The 16,650-nt window shown below is 37.5% G+C and overlaps 2 protein-coding genes across 2 annotated transcripts; both read right to left on the bottom strand.

The window, feature by feature from the left end:
- Positions 1-223: 223 nt before the first annotated feature.
- Positions 224-2,755, bottom strand: LOC111803410 (Eukaryotic aspartyl protease family protein). Its single transcript, XM_023687793.2, has 3 exons — positions 2,013-2,755; positions 784-1,302; positions 224-621 (listed from the first exon to the last, which is right to left on the bottom strand). The coding sequence occupies exons 1-3, from the start codon at positions 2,631-2,633 to the stop codon at positions 397-399; spliced, it is 1,365 nt and encodes a 454-aa protein (XP_023543561.2). The 5' UTR covers positions 2,634-2,755; the 3' UTR covers positions 224-396.
- Positions 2,756-4,692: 1,937 nt separating this feature from the next.
- Positions 4,693-10,843, bottom strand: LOC111803396 (putative pentatricopeptide repeat-containing protein At3g13770, mitochondrial). Its single transcript, XM_023687772.2, is given in 4 exon segments — positions 4,693-5,614; positions 5,793-9,335; positions 9,337-9,614; positions 10,571-10,843. Coding segments are annotated over 2 exon segments (2,487 nt in total). The 5' UTR covers positions 9,477-9,614; positions 10,571-10,843; the 3' UTR covers positions 4,693-5,614; positions 5,793-6,988.
- Between the last annotated feature and the right edge of the window lie 5,807 nt (positions 10,844-16,650).

Below are 16,650 nucleotides of genomic sequence, written 5' to 3'. Positions count from 1 at the left end.
CGTGTATCCTATTTAAACCGTGTGAATATCAATCAGAACACACATTCGATTCCAATTCTATTTCTATTTCTCATTCTTAATATACCAATGACGAGCAATTACTCCAACAATAGTTACCAGTCGCTAGTCTTCTGTCACCAATCATTGGTTCCTAGTCCCGATCACCAAAGCTGTCTCTCATCACCTGTTACCAAAGTTCCTTAACTAAATCAAAAAAAAAAAAAAAAAAAAAAAACATCTTCAATTCAATAGCATTAACATGCATATAACTTGTTCAATACAAGTTCTAAAATCCCTTAATAAACTTACAAATTGAATAGCTTGAATTAATAATATAAACAATCTTAAATGTATCATTTCACTCCATTTTGATTGAACAAATTCCCTTCAACTTTTTCATATGTCACTACATTGAGTAGGCAAAAACGACACAGTTTCTTCTTGAAGATCATGAACAACCATGATGTTTTGTTGTTGAAGATTCCCAAAGATGGACATTCCGCTCGAACTCCCAATGGCCAAACATATCAACTCCGCCCTCGAGTCACCGATCATGTAATTCTCCCCCGGAAGCTCCAAATCGGCACCTTTGAAATGGAACGTCAACTTCGGAACCTCCACCTTTGTTAACAACATAAACAAAAACATCAATACATTATTCTATGTTAGGAATCACGACTCGTACCAATGGAGATGTATTCCTTACTTATAAACTCATGATCATTTCTAAATTAGCCAATGTGGAACTCCTTCTCATCAACTTAAGCTGTTAGGTAAACGTACCTGAGTTGTCTCGGGTGGCAAGTTAAAGCAAAGGTCGAGACCACTGGTACCCGAGTCGTCAACCGGAAGTTTCATTTGAGAAACGAACTCTTTTTTGAGTAAAGTGAAAGCATTTTTCTCAATGTATGTGATTGTGGTGCCTGAATCTATGATAACGCCACCACTCCCATCATCATGGAGCTCAAAAGTGGCCTTTGGTATTGGTAATTGAGTGCCACCAACCGAGATTCCTTGTAGAGAAAGATAGTAAAAAGATGGCTGAGATGGGTTTCTTATCAATGGGGTGGTTTTGATTTCACCTTCGGATGCTTTAGGTTTCACATTTGCTAGAGATCCCAACAAAAGTGAGCTTGGTTTCGTGTCATCAATGGCGGTTAAACAATACGAAAACTTTTGTTCTTTTAGTTGAGAAACTAGCGATAAGGGTCCTCGGCCGAGCCCTACTAGCCCCTCACCTTGGCTGAACCCGTCTCCTTCGTTGTCGTCTCCACATCCAAATCCAAGTCTAGGGATCGATACCTGAATTAAGAACATGTATATAAGATCGAATAGAGTTTAGATACCATTTTAAACTTTTTTAATTTAGTGGTGATTTAACATGCTATTGAAACAAAGGGGAGATATTAGGAGTGTAAATCGAACCGAAAAGACTCGACCAACCCAACCTAAATCATAAGGGTTGGGTTAGGTTAATTTTCTTGAACCGAGCTGGTTTGGATCAAATTTCGGGTTTATTGGCTAAAGTTTCTATCCATCCAAACCAAATCAGTCCAAATTAAAATAATAATAATAATAAATAAGTATATATCGTAAAAATTAGACAAAAGTTAGGTCTTAGACACAGCTCCTCGTCGTTGGCCACACTCCTTATCCTCACCATCGTCGTCAAATGTAAACAAGACACCTCTCACAGATGCAGCTCCTTAGCCTCACCATCGCCCTCAACAACTACTGGACAACCCAACCTAACCTAACCTAAAAATATAGGGTTCGATTAGGATGTAAAACAATTTCGAGTTATTTAGGTTACCAACCTAACCAACTCAAAATTTTGGGTTGATCCAAAAAATTTTATCAACCTGACCCAGCTCGATCCTTATAACCCCTATCGTTTATACTCGAACGAAAAATCCTCAAAATTTAGGGAATTTTTATTAAAAACAAATATGTTAAGTAAACCATAACTTATCAAACTTTATAATGTTTTTGGTTTGATGGTGGTTAATAACCTGGTCTTGACTTGAATCTCCAAAAGTGAAGGTCTCAGCAGCCAAAACGCCATGGGTTGAGGAATAATCACCATACGTGTAGAAATACTCGCACTCATCGCTACTACATGTCGATGTCGGGAGAGCATCACAGAGCTCGCTCGAGCAAGAAATCTTAGAGAAAGAAGAAGATTCTTTCGGATCAAAAATAGGCGTAGCTTGATCAAAACATTGTTGACAAGGCTTACATTGTGTCCAAATTAGGTCACTCCCCGTGTCCATGATCGCCGAGAAGCTTCTCGGCGGAGATCCGATAGCCAACTTCATAAGAAACTCACCATTACCCGCCACCACCGGCGCCTGCACTCGACCACCAACACCGACGTTGGCAGCCAACATCATGGCGTTTAGTCTATGCAATCTAGTCTTCCCACGTGCCACTCCTCGTTGCAACTGCTCGAATCTCGTCAAATTCTTGACATGATCCACATGGTTAAGACTCACTCGGAAACCATCACTAGGCAACTTAGGTTGCCGTAGAGCTCGCCTTGAGTGAGACGAACTTGAGGCCGAGGTATGAATGAATAACATGGTAATCGATAGAACAACCGAGACGATCAGATATCGTAACGAGTCCGCCATGAGTTCTTGAATCCTTGAGCAATGAAGAGAATTGGGAAGAGATTAGGGAGATGAAATAGAAAAAAGAAGGAATTTAGAGTAAGATGGGAGCTAAGTTGGGAAGTGTTTTGATTGGTTGGTTGGTGAGAAAAGGAAGGGAATTATTATTGTTTGATAGGAAACATTACAACTAAATTTGGTAAAAAGAAGTGGAAGTCTCTCACACGCTTTGATTTGTATTGAAAATTGTGCACTTAGTTCAACATACTTTTTGGGCATCTTTGTTTTTTCATTACTTTTAACGCCATAATTCTTGGTTTAAAATTACAAATCTATAAATATATTTTATTTTTTTAGTTCGTTTCAAAAGGTATATTGATCACGGATTGTGATATCCCACGTTGGTTGGGGAGGAAAACGAAACACCCTTTATAACGGTGTGGCAACCTTTCCCTAGAAGACGCGTTTTAAACCCTTGAGAGGAAGCTCGAACGGGGAAGCCCAAAGAGAACAATATCGGCTAATGGTGGGCCTGGGCCGTTACAAATGGTATCAGAGTCAGACACCAAACTATGTATCAGCGAGGAGGTTGTTCCTCGAAGGGGTAGACATGAGGCGATGTGCCGGTAAGGACGTTGGGCCCTGAAGAGGTGGATTGTGATATACCACATTGGTTGGGAAGAAAAACGAATCATCCTTTATAAGGGTGTGGAAACTTTTCCCTAGAAGACATGTCTTAAAGCCTTGAGGGGAATCTCGAAAGGGAAAGTTCAAAGAGGACAATCTCTACAACGGTGGGCCTAGGCCGTTACACGGATCAACTAGAATTAAGCGTGTTCAAAAAACTCGATCAACTCAAACCCTAATCCAACTCCTAATCACGAATTAGCTAGAATTAGGCGTGTTCAAAAAACTCGATAACCCGAAAAGCTCTATCAACCCAAACCCTAAATCCAACCCGTACGACTTGAATTGGGTTATGAACTTACTTGAGTTGGGTTGGATTCAAATGAATGAAAACTTTATGAGTTGAGTTGGTTTATGAATTTTCTAAACTTAGACTAGGTTAAACGGAACCAATGTGAATTTATTATTAATTTTAAAAAATACATTTTTACTAACAATATGATTATATATATGCATACTTATTTAATTTCGTAATTATTTTTATTATTTGGCGGGTCATATTTGAACATATATACCTATTGAATTGTAAATCTTAATTAAATATTTAAAAATAAACAAATTACGAGCTAACATTTTAATTTTATGAAAAACAAAAATTTGAATAAGCTACCCGAACCAACCAATCCAAATAATTTGTAGTTGGATTGGGTTCGTTATTTAATAACAACTGGGTTGGATCTAAACAATATCTCAAATGAACTTAACCTAACCTACGAGCACCCCTAGGCCCTAACTAGAATCATATGACCCTTCCCTTCTTTGGAGTTATCCTTTTTTAACGACTCCCTCGGTTTTCATTCTGGTCATGGCACATAGAAAGAACGGTATGATTCCTCTTAGGACACCTTCGCCAACCTTCTCTGGGGTCGTTAATAGAATATGCAGAAACCCTATACTCGAACATTATTAAGGGTATATTTGTAAAAAGTTTGTATAATTGTCCTATATTATAGATGAATTCCAAATTTACTAAACCCTCTTTAAGGCTGGTTTAGAGTAAAAGAAATGGTAAGAAAATACCAACCGTTTTGGTAAAACAATCATCAATTTATCCAAAATTATTTTTTAATTTAAATAACTCATTCATTCATTAAATAATTATCTTACAATAATATCAATATAAAATAATTGCAATTACTTATAACACCTTAACCTACCAAATTGAAATTTTACGCTAATTTACTTCATAACGTGATTGATTTTTTAAAAAACACGACGGTGGAGAACATAATCCCTGTCCCCGTCCCCGACCCCCACCCTGTTTAGTCCCTGCTTTCCGTTCAAACGGAGATTTGTCACACTATCTAGGGTGAGCCTCTCGAAAGTTAAATGGGCATCTCTACCTTCAATATTAGTATACAAATTTACATTTGAACATATTTTTATTAGGGAATTCATCGTCAAACTCATATCAAACCATATATTTCGATGATAGCAAACCTTCCATTTATAGAGTTCAAAAAGACAATTCCGAATAGCACAAATCAGATGACAAATGAAGAACTATTCAAAATTTTCATAACGCATCTAGTAGGGAAAGGTTTCCACGCTCTCATAAAGAATGCTTCGTGGGATCTCACAATTCACTGCCTTCAGGGTCCAACGTTGTAGTTGGCACTCATTCCAATCGATGTGGGACTCCCAATCCACCCCACTTCGAGGTTCAACCTCCTTGCGGGCACATCGCCCGATGTCTAGCTCTTATACCATTTGTAACAGCCCAAGTCCACTGATAGCAGATATTGTTCGCTTTGGCCAATTACGTATTGTCGTCTGACTCACGATTTTAAAATGGGCTGCTAGGAAAAGGAGGTTTCTACACCTTGGTTCTCCTCCCTAACCGATGTGGAGATCTCACATCTCCTGTTCTCGAAACATAAGAAACAAAGAAATTTCAAGATGGGGGAAGCCAGAAATAGGCTTGCCAAAACCTAATAAAGAAATCTCCGTTACAAAATTACAAAAATGAAGACGAAATATAGTTAAGGTTCATAATGCTACACTCCATCATATTCCGTAATACAAAATGAGTCTCTCAACCCATACATGTAACAGCTCAAGCCCACCGCTAGCAGATATTGTCCTCTTTGGGTTTTCCCTCAAAGTTTTAAAACGCGTCTACTAAAAAGAGGTTTCCATACCTTTACAAAGAATGCTCAACCGAATGCCAAAACAAAGCAAAGCAGTGAAACAATTCGTGAACTCATTACCTTTATTTCACGACCCGACTTACGCTTCCCTGCCAATATGTCATCATGGAAGCTCATCACGATCTTAACAGTGATCCTTAACCCGAAATCACACATCAACAATGCCTATAAAGTTTTCAACACAATGATTAATTATACTTTTTCATTCAGCTTATGAATGATTTTTTCAAAAGACTCCAGAATCAAATGAACTGCCAATACATGTATTAGTTTTGACAAGTTCTTCAAATAATCTAAGAATCCATGAACAAAGAAGAATGCAGTAAAGGAATAGAAGATGGACCTCTTTGAGTTCGTCGAGAACTCTTATCAGTTTCCACAAGGTTCGAGTATAGAAGAAGCTCGTCGATAATAGCAAGGTTGTCTCGAGCGTTCGAGAAGCCTAAGAAGATACTCACGACATCACTTTTTGACTTCTCCCGGAGCAGCCAGCCAAGCCTAGTGAAGAATTGCCAAGCCTAGTGAAGAATCCTGTCTGAACGGACCACCGCGGTTTCGCCTGAACGGAGTTGTTGGACAAAGAGATGGTAGGATTAAGCTTCAAAGTGAAGGATTTAGGAGTTACTTCTTATCAGGATCAGGAAATGACTACCACCATTCTTAGCTTGCTTGAGTTGTGCTAATAGGAAAACTCAGGTATCATCAAGAAATAGTAGTTTCATTCTCCAAGGTAGGTCAACAAAGACACGGGATCACTCGGATGGGCAAATAGAACAGAACCTGTCAGTTACATCTTTAGGGGACGCTACAGTGTCTTAGCTGGCTTCCGATACACCTCCCTTACCAGAAGTCTCCACAAGAACACTTTCCCTATTTGAAGTGATGGAAACAATTCAAGTCTCTCAAAAGAACATGCCGCTTAAAAACGCTAGATATATATTTAAGTTTCATTCTCTAAGGTGGGTCAACAACGACACGGGATGACTCGGATGGGCAGATAGAACAGAACCTGTCAGTTACGCCTTTAGGGGACGCTACGGTCCCTTAGCTGTTTCCGATACACCTCCCTTACCAAAAGTCTCCACAAGAACATTTTCCCTCTTTGAAGTGATGGAAACAATTCAAGTCTCTCAAAAGAACAGGCCGCTTAAAAACGCTAGATATATATTTAAGTTTCATTCTCCAAGGTGGGTCAACGACACGGGATGACTCGGATGGGCAGATAGAACAGAACCTATCAGTTACGCTTTTAGGGGACGCTACGGTCCCTTAGCTGGTTCCGATACACCTCCCTTACCAAAAGTCTCCACAAGAACATTTTGCCTCTTTGAAGTGATGGAAACAATTCAAGCCTCTCAAAAGAACATGCCGCTTAAAAACGCTAGATATATATTTAAGTTTCATTCTCCAAGGTGGATCAACGACACAGGATGACTCAGATGGGCAGATAGAATAGAACCTGTCAGTTATGCCTTTAGGGGATGCTACGGTGCCTTAGCTGGTTTCCGATCCTCCTTAAAAAGTGGTGAAACACCTCCCTTACCAGAAGTCTCCACAAGAACATTTTCCCTCTTTGAAGTGATGGAAACAATTCAAGTCTCTCAAAATAACATGCCGCTTAAAAACGCTAGATATATATTTCATGGCTGAGTGACAGTCCCCACATACCCTAAGATTTTTGAAAATTCGAATCGGCGCTCCATTCGGGACTGCAAGGAGTCCAAACGCAACAGCCAACTTTTCGCTATGATATGTTAAACTACGTTCCTTAGCCTCTTCGTCCATGTCACGTAACGCGAAGTTCATATCGGGAACATACCCAGCTTCCTTTATTAAGATCATCATTTCATCAATCTTAGAATATATTTCAGCAGCCATAGGGTGACTTCTATCTTCTGATATAAATGAATGCACTTGGCTCTTCATTTCAATCCAACTATATCCAGGCTCCTTGTTAATACCCATTCTTTTCATTGAATTACGTATATATGTTGCATCTTCCCATCTACCAGCAACAGAGAACATATTGGACAATAGAACATATGGCAGAGAATTCAAAGGCTCCAACTTAATGAGGTTTTTCCCCGCCCTTTCTCCAAGTTCTAAGTTCCCATGAACCCGACATGCCGAAAGTAACGACTTCCATACGGTTGCATCGGGCTCAACGTCCATTCGATTCAATAACTCCTCTGCCTCGTTAAGCTTTCCAGCACGTCCCAGTAGATCAATCATGCAAGCATAATGATCAGAACCCGGCTTTATTCCATAAACCTTTTCCATTGATTCGAAGTAAGATCGACCAGTTTCCACAAGACCTGCATGGCTGCAAGCAAACAACAAACCAATGAAAGTAACAGGGTCAGGCTTTACGCCATCGATTATCATCCGGTCGTAAAAACGAAGCGAGTCCTTCCCTCTCCCATTCTGTGCATAACCAACTATTATAGCAGTCCATGATATGACATTTCGAGTTTCCATCGAGTCAAAGACTCGAGTTGCATCTTCTAAGCATCCACATTTGGCATACATTGTTATCAGAGAGTTCTCAGCAGATAACAGTGAACCAACGCTTGATTTTATGAAGTTTCCGTGAACCTGTCGACCAAACTCGATAATCGTTAGTTCAGCACAAGCACTAAAGACACAGGCAATTACGAATTGGTCTAGATCAACACCTGCAATTCTCATGTCACAGAATAACTTGAGAGCCTTTTCATGGAAGCCATTATGAACATATCCCGTGACCAAGGAGGTCCAAGAAATGACATCTTTATCAGATATCTTATTGAAAACCTCTAATGCACAATTTAAGTTTCCCTGTTTAGCATACATATCAACAAGCGCATTGCTCACTGTTTTGCAGGCATCAAAACCAGTTTTCATTATCAGAGAATGAACAGATTCTCCATTTTTCAGGTCCCTGCAAGTACCCAGAGATTTCAAAACAGACGGGTACGTGAAATCGTCGATTACAATATCCCGATTATGCATCTTATGGAACAAAACTAGAGCTTCCTCCATATGTCCGTGTGTCACACACCCGACAATCATCGAGTTCCAGCATACAACATCATCGATTTCCATGATATTTAGTAGCATCCTCGCACTATTCAAGTCGCCACATTTCGCATACATATCAACTAATGCACTTTGAACATAAACATTAGCACCAAAACCACTCAAAATAATGCATCCATGTACCTGCTGACCAAAAGCATAAGCTGAAATTGCTGTACATGCTGTCAGTATGCTGGGAAATGTGAAATGGTTAGACTCCATTCCCTGTATTCTCATCTCCTTAAAACACTGCATTGCCTTCAAACTCTCGCCATTTTGAGCATAACCGGTGAGCATAGCGGTCGATAGAACATAGTTTTTCCTATCAGACAATGATACAAAGAGGTATTCAGCCTCCAGGAGACACTTACACTTGGAATACATGTCGACGAGACCGGTAGCAACGAAGATATTTGCTTCTAATTGTATTTTTGTTACATAGCCATGAATCATTTTGCCACTATGGAGTAAACCCAAAGTCGAACATGCTCGTAAAACACTGCCCAATGTATATTGACTTGGCTTCTGTCCCTCACTCCACATTTGGCTGAACAGCCTCAAGCCTTCAACTTCACACCCATTTCTGCAATATCCAGATACCAGGGATGACCAAGTGATAGAATTTTTAGTTGGAGTTTCGTCGAAAAGCTTGCGAGCTTCGACCATGTTTCTTGAATTGGCATAAGCTGAAATCATAATATTCCATGTGTACGTGTCCCGGTAAGGCATGTGATCAAACAACTTACGCGCTTCATCAACTCGATCATCTTTAGACAACTCACTCAGACGCTGATTGGAGACAAAATTCGACGAATCATACACAAAGTTGTGGATGAAACGGAACGAAGCACTTGGTGAAAGAGTTTGAAGTTTGAAAATATATTGTAAACATAAGCACCTTCTTCTTGGTGCCCAAGTGTAACAGCCCATATTTTCCAATAGGACTATGATGACAATAATGTGAAAACATAACAACTTACACAATTCAGTAGAAGAAATTTCTTACAAACGATTCTTGAGATAAACTAACAAGTGTTTAACATCTTTCAATGTCTCGTACCATAATGCTCAACTTCACTTCTTTAAGAACTATTGCCTGAACCTCCAGCTGAAAACATTTATGAAAAGCAAAAATGAATACAAAAATACTCGATAAGCATTTCCCATTTCAAACTTTGAAATTCATTGTATCAACCTAAGCCTACCGCTAGTAGATATTGTCCTCTTTGGGCTTTCCCTTTCGGGCTTTCTCTCAAAGTTTTTAAAATGTGTCTGCTAGGGAGAGGTTTCCACACCCTTATAAAGGGTGTTTCCTTCTCCTTCTCAACCGATGTGGGATTTCATAATCCACCCTCCTATGGGGCCCAGCGTCCTCGTTGGCACTCGTTCGGGAGAGGTTTCCACACCCTCATAAAGGGTGTTTCCTTTTCCTTCCCAACCGATGTGGGATCTCACAATCCACCCCCTTATGGGACCAAAATCCTCGCTGGCACTCGTTCTGTTCTCCAATCGATGTGGGACCCCCACCAAACCCACCCCTTTCAAGGCCCAGCATTCTTGCTAGCACATCGCCTCATGTCCACCCCCCTTCGGGGCTCAGCCTCCTCGCTGGCATATCGCCCAATGTCTGGTTCTGATACCATTTGTAACAGCCCAAACCCACCACTAGCAGATATTGTCCTCTTTGGGTTTTTCCTTTCGGGCTTCCCCTAAAGGTTTTTAAAACACGTCTGATAAAGAGAGGTTTCCACACCCTTATATAAAGGGTGTTTCCTTCTCCTCCCCAATGGATATGGGATCTCACATTCATTTTCTTTCAAAAACAATTGTAAACAAGAAAATACAAACATTTACAACACTTTTAAAGCAACGCAATCTTTCATAAAACCTTCAGCTAAAAACTAAGTTACAAATGATGCTTTCAAAACCAAATGTCAATGAACAAAGCTTCCATTCAACCAAAACCTACAAATTAAAATTATCAAACCTTCAATATCTTAAAAGAACAAAAGTTTCTTAAATTTCTTGAATTAGCATAAGATTGTACTTGAGGGTTATTCTTACCCAAAATCAATCATAGACCATAATTGTTCAGATTTGAAGTCAAACGAAGCGTCATTCATAAACCAAAGCAATTTCAGATTCGTTAAAGAATACCCTTGTTATCGCCCCACCGTCGAGAATCGCGTCCCCGTCGCACAGATGGTTTGTTGCAGAGAACCCTGTCGGAGGTGGATGTCGTGGACGGGCAATGGACGGGCCTCTGTGAGTTCGTCGACGACGTCCAAGTTCGCTGCAGAGGTTTTAGGGGTTTTAGCTAAAGAGCTTCGAGACCAATAAGACACCGTCGTCACTGGGTCTGCTCTTTGCTTCTACGACGTCGTTTTAGTTTCTCGCTTCTTCACAAGCCCAGTTCTTTTTGGACTTCGGCCCATATACGGCCCACAAATGAGAAAAGTTTTTTAATCAGCCCGGCCCAAACATCACAGGCCCATTTTAAGACGTAATTTATTATTAGTTCTTGAAACGGCGTCGTTCTATTTTGGGCTTGCATTGAAATGGGTCCAAGTCCATTTGTAGGCCCAAATCTTCAAGGACATGTCGAGGCCCAAATCTAAATTGAAAATTATATACTAAAAAATAGTAATACTAACTTTAAAACAAGAATCCGAATAAAAGTTGTAAACTCGGTTCGATGGGGAGTTATTATCTATCATTGACCTCAATGGTAGAATCAGCCCGGGCCTTGAGAGGCAGTGGTTTACCCTATAGCAGACGTCACCGTTCGAATTCGTTTATCTCCAACTATGGACGTTGATAACATGACATACCTTAAAGTTAAAATTAAGGTTCAAACGAAGAAGAACTTACTGTGAATACCCAGACACCCAAAGACGAGGAAAGGCACAGTAAGCGACAAAATGTTTCAGCTGTTACGAATAAGCATAGATTTTGGAGATTCCCAAATAGGTCCCTTAATTTAGATTCCCGAATAGGAAAACTATTCAATCGAATCGTTGTAAGAATTTTAGTCTCTCAAAACTCCTGGTCGTCCACGACAATGAAACAGTACAACATATAAGCTCAAACCCTAATGGTGAACTTACATGTACAGTCTCTTCGCATGTGTTGATGTTCGTTTCGTTTTTATTTTTATTTTTTGCAACTCATGTTTCACTACTTCTCTGTAAAGTAAGACATCGTTCCGTCTCTATAAAACAAAACATTTTTTCGCGCTGATATTAACGGTTAGATATTATACAATTTTTTTAAAAATAATTTTAAAATAGACTCATTAAAAAAAAAATAATTACACACAAAAGCCATCCCATCCATCATCATATCATTTAGGCATCATTGAATTTTTTATTTTTTAATTTTTCTAAAATTATAAATTAAATTAATATAAACCAAAAGAAACATTTAAAAATAAATAAAAATTGAAATTATAAGAATTAAATTTTAATATATAGATACCAAAATAATAATGATTAATTTTTGTAATTATTCATATTATTAATTAATCATTATTATTAAATTATTATGAGATGAAAAAAGTAGTGGTCCCCACGGGAGACCGAAGAAGTGAGCACAGAGAGAGAAGAATGGGGTGGGGCCCACAGTACCACAACCGTTAAGGGGGTCGTACCGGTTCCCACGACCATTGAATGCAATCACGTGGGCGCGTCTCTGCAGCGTACGATTGGGTGCAGAGATCTCAGCCGTCCAATATCTCCCTGGGCCCCACTCTCTCACACACCTTCCTTTTATTTTTATTTTTATTTATTTTTTTGCCCTCCTTACTCGGGCTCTCCTTTCCTCCTCCGCAATCGCCGTCTTTTCCACTTCCCCAAAATACCCCTCTATTTCCAATAATTTTGAAAATTAAATTATATTTTTTTTATTTAATTAACTCGTGTTAGTTTGTGTGGATAATTTTTCATTTTAAAAGCAATGAGTAAGTAACATGATCATGTTGTAAGAGAATATCCAAACCATTTAAATATGAAATCTAGATTTCGAATCCTGATCTGATCTGGAACATGGGTCATTATAATACAAAATTAAAAATTTATAAAATACAAAATTTTTTAATAATTTTTTATTTGTTTTAAAAAAAATTAAATATACATTTAAAAATTAATGATTCAAAATTAAGTAACTAAACAGAGTGTTTATTAAAATAAATAATTAATTAATTAGTTCATCAAATTCCAAGAGGAAACCTTATTTCCAACATTGTCAGTTTACTTGATCCATGCAAAAGAACAACAAATCCCTTTTAATTTATTTACTATTAATAATATGAAAATTACATTAATACCCACACAATCCAAGAATCTTTGGAATTTTCTTTCATTTATGTATTTTTTAAAAATTCATGCGGTATCGAACTCCCGAGTCATTTGATAACACCTCAAATTAGGAGTGTTTATATGATCCAATAACCCGGTCTGTTGGATGATCAAAGTCCCACATCGGTTAATTTAGGGAATGATCATGGGTTTATAAGTGAGGAATACTAACTTCATTGTTTTTAGACCTTTTGGGGAAGTCCAAAGCAAAGCCATGAGAGCGTATGCTCAAAGTAGACAATATCATACCATTTTGGAGAGTCGTGTTCGTCTAACATGGTATTAGAGTCATGCCCTAAATTTAGTCGTGCCAATAGATTGGTAAATCCTCAAATATCGAACAAAGAACTCCAAAAGAAAAGGAGTCATGCCTCCTCGAAGGCAATAAAAAATGACTAAGACTCTAAAGAAGTCGAGCATCGATTAAGGGGAGGCGCACTTTGTTCGAGGGAAGGTGTTGGATGATCAAAGTCCCACATCGGCTAATTTAGTGAATGATCATGGGTTTATAAGTTAGGAATACTAACTCCATTGGTTTGAGGCATTTTGGGGAAGCCCAAAGCAAAGCCACGAGAGCGTATGCTCAAAGTGGACAATATCATACCATTGTGGAGAGTCGTGTTCATCTAACACGACCAACTTAGACTGCCCTACCCAAATCGTAAAATTGGGTTGAGTTTGATTATTATTATTATTATTATTTTTTTTTTTTTTTTTGGATTAGGTTGAATTTTTGGAAAACGAAAAAAAATAGAGTTACAACTCAACCTAATCGATTTTTTGAAATAATTTTTAAAAAACAATAACCCGATAACCCTGTCAACCCGAAAAATAGAGGGTTTAATTGAGTTGGGTTAACCCGTGTATAGTCCTACCTCGAATCAAGTTTTTGTTATGACATGCTATGGATTCTCTCCCATTGCTACTTGGTTGATGGGTCGTAATCCCGACAAACATGTTTTTGGCAAGATTTGGCAAATGAATACAAAAGTAAAAAGCTTCATTATTGAAAAAGTTATAGGTGTGTTGACAAGAGATTTGACGAACGAACAAAAAGTCAAAATTTTTATTATTGATAAAGTCAAAGAAGGTTATTCAGAAGTCATCACGGGTCTCATTACTATTCTTCCATCCCTAATTTGTAAGTCGTCTCTGTCTATAACAACAAAAAAATGTTTCAAAAAACGTCAGCATCGTTAGTTTACCAATCAGTTTATTGCTGTGACGGCTCAACACAAAGATGCTTACAAAACTCTACTCGAAAAACGTTAACTACAAGCCGCTAGAATTAAACCAAAGCTAAACTCGTAAACTCGTAGATAAAAAGTAAATATAAGGGGGTGACAACTACCATATAATGAACACATCTATGTATATAGTGAATAAAAGGAAGTAATGTGAAATGTCTATTATCTCCCTAACAATATAAAATAAATATTTAGGTAGGGATGTACGCCGGTTGAGTTGAAATTTTTTCTTTTAGACTAATTTAAAATTTTGGGTTGTTTAGATTGGTGACACGAGCAACTCTTATTTTTTGGGTTGACTCGGGTTGGGTTCTTAGATCTTTTTTAATTATTTTAAAAAAATCATACCTATTTACAATATATATTATATTAATAATTAAATTAAGTTCAAATATCAAACATTTACGAGTTACAAACATTAAATATTTTTAATTTTTTTTAAAAAGTAAGGTAGTTGAGATTCTACATCGGTAAGAGAAGAAAACGAAACATTCATCATAAGGGTGTAAAAATCTCTCCCTAATAGACATATTTTAAAAATTATGTAATAGACGAAAGTAGATACGGCGATGAACTTGAGCTGTTACAAATGGTACCAAAGTCAGACACCGGGCAGTATGCCAATGAGGACGCTGGTAAGAGTTTGAAAACCTCTTCCTAATAGATGCGTTTTAAAATCGTGAGGTTAGCGACGATACGTAACGGGTCAAAACAGACAATATCTGCTAGATAAGGATTTAGGCTGTTAGAGGTAAGGTTAAGTTGTAATTCTATTTTCGAGTTAGTCAGGTAGACCGATGAAATAAATTTTAACTCGCAAACCCAATTCTGAAAAAAATAGTTTGAGTTGGATAATTGAAGGTGATCGGGTTCTTAGTTAAAATTAATTTTTAAAATATTAAATAAAAGAAAATATAAAAAGGGGAAAATGAAAGTCACCCGGAGCGTGCGGGTAGAAAGCAAACAAATTTATTTATTTATTTATTTATTTTTATTTTGATGGAAAATTAAAAAAAAAAAAAAGGGAAAAATAATAATAAGGTAATGATGAAAAAATGGCATTAAAGGCTGACATGTGTGAAGTGTGCTTTTTAATTACTCCATTTGTCTTGTTGTGCATGCTGTGTCTGTGTCCATGTCTGAATCCAGAGAGACCCCGCCCACTGGCTATTGCAGGTCACACACTGTCCCCTTGACCGGTAACTGCAGGTCATCTCACTCACTCACTCACTCACTCACACCTCCATCATTTTCTTATCATCACATATTATTTATTTTTTTTATTTTAATAAACTAATTAATTAATACCATGCATTGGAATCTTGTAGGTATGGGTGCCAATCACTCTATTAACGTCTCGTGTTCGTGAGTTCGATAAGGTCAAGTTGAGACATTTTTTAAATTTAACCTGATGGTTCACGTGGTAAACTCAACCCAACTCAATCATAAACTGTTTAAATTGGTTCAATACACATCTTATCGTAGAATAAATGATAAAAAAAAATTAAATTAATAAATTAATAGAGAGATTTATTTCCCTCGGTATCTTATAGACGCCAGTGACTCAATTAAGGTCTCGTTTCTTAAGAGTATTCGTGAGTTGGATCGGGTCGAGTTAAGACATTTTTTTAAGCTTAACCTAATGGTTCAAGTGGTAAAATTCTCGACCCAAACTATCCTTATTAAATAATAAACTCAACCTAATCCAACCATGAACTTTTTTTAATTGGTTTGTTCGAGTGGGTGAGATCATTTATTTAAATCTTTACTTTTAATAAAAATAAAATATTAATTCCTAAATCATTTAATTAAAATTCCCAACCATTATTTTTAACTAAATAAATATATACGTATATAATTTTATCATAAGAAAAATGTATATTTTAAAATTAATAATAGATACGTATAAGTTCAGTTTAACCTAATCGAGTTTTACCAACTTGATTTTATAAAATTTTCATTTATTTGAACCCGACCTAACTCAAATACATTTATAATCTGAATCAAATGGGTTGATCGGGTTTTTGAGTCACGGATTTTTTGAACACCTCTAGGGTTTTTTTTACCTAGAATACCAACGAAGCTATACTCCAATTGAACGGTTTGGATTGAGTTTGGAGACGGTTAAAAATATATTTAAAAATGGATAGAAAATAAATGGAAAGAAGGTAAGAGTTTTAGTCTTATTTGGTATATTTTGCCGTAAAAAAGTGGGATTTTACAGAAGTTAAATTATGTGTGAATACATATCTGAATGTAAAAAAGCATCATTACTAGAACTGAGTCTCAGTCGTCACTGTACGAACATATTATGTTGTTTTTTTCTTTGTTTAAATATAAATTAAGGAAACTTGTGTTCTTCTCTCTCTAGAATCATGAACTAGAGAGAGAAAGATAGTAACAAAAAAAAAAACACATGACCCTATAAATTAAGGGCAAGGGAGTGTGGGTAGTGCCATTGCGTAGGGCAGTTTTCTAGAGAGAGAGAAGGGTTTTTAGAGAGAGAAGTTTAGGGTTGTGGGGAATGTTGGCTGGCTCGAGG

The sequence above is a fragment of the Cucurbita pepo genome, chromosome 10, assembly GCF_057944985.1.
Source record: "Cucurbita pepo subsp. pepo isolate OVF chromosome 10, ASM5794498v1, whole genome shotgun sequence".
Lineage (NCBI taxonomy): Eukaryota > Viridiplantae > Streptophyta > Magnoliopsida > Cucurbitales > Cucurbitaceae > Cucurbita > Cucurbita pepo.
The sequence above is the reverse complement of the archived record's forward strand: the minus strand, read 5'-3'. Positions and strand labels throughout refer to the sequence as shown.

Bases quoted from the DNA above. Each gene is read 5' to 3' on its own strand.
- LOC111803410 (XM_023687793.2), bottom strand. From the start codon at position 2,633: ATGGCGGACTCGTTACGATATCTGATCGTCTCGGTTGTTCTATCGATT. The intron at 1,303-2,012 runs GTTATTAACCAC...TTCTTAATTCAG, and splicing joins GAGATTCAAGTCAAGACCAG to GTATCGATCCCTAGACTTGG. The intron at 622-783 runs GTACGTTTACCT...TTGTTAACAAAG, and splicing joins TGCCACCCGAGACAACTCAG to GTGGAGGTTCCGAAGTTGAC.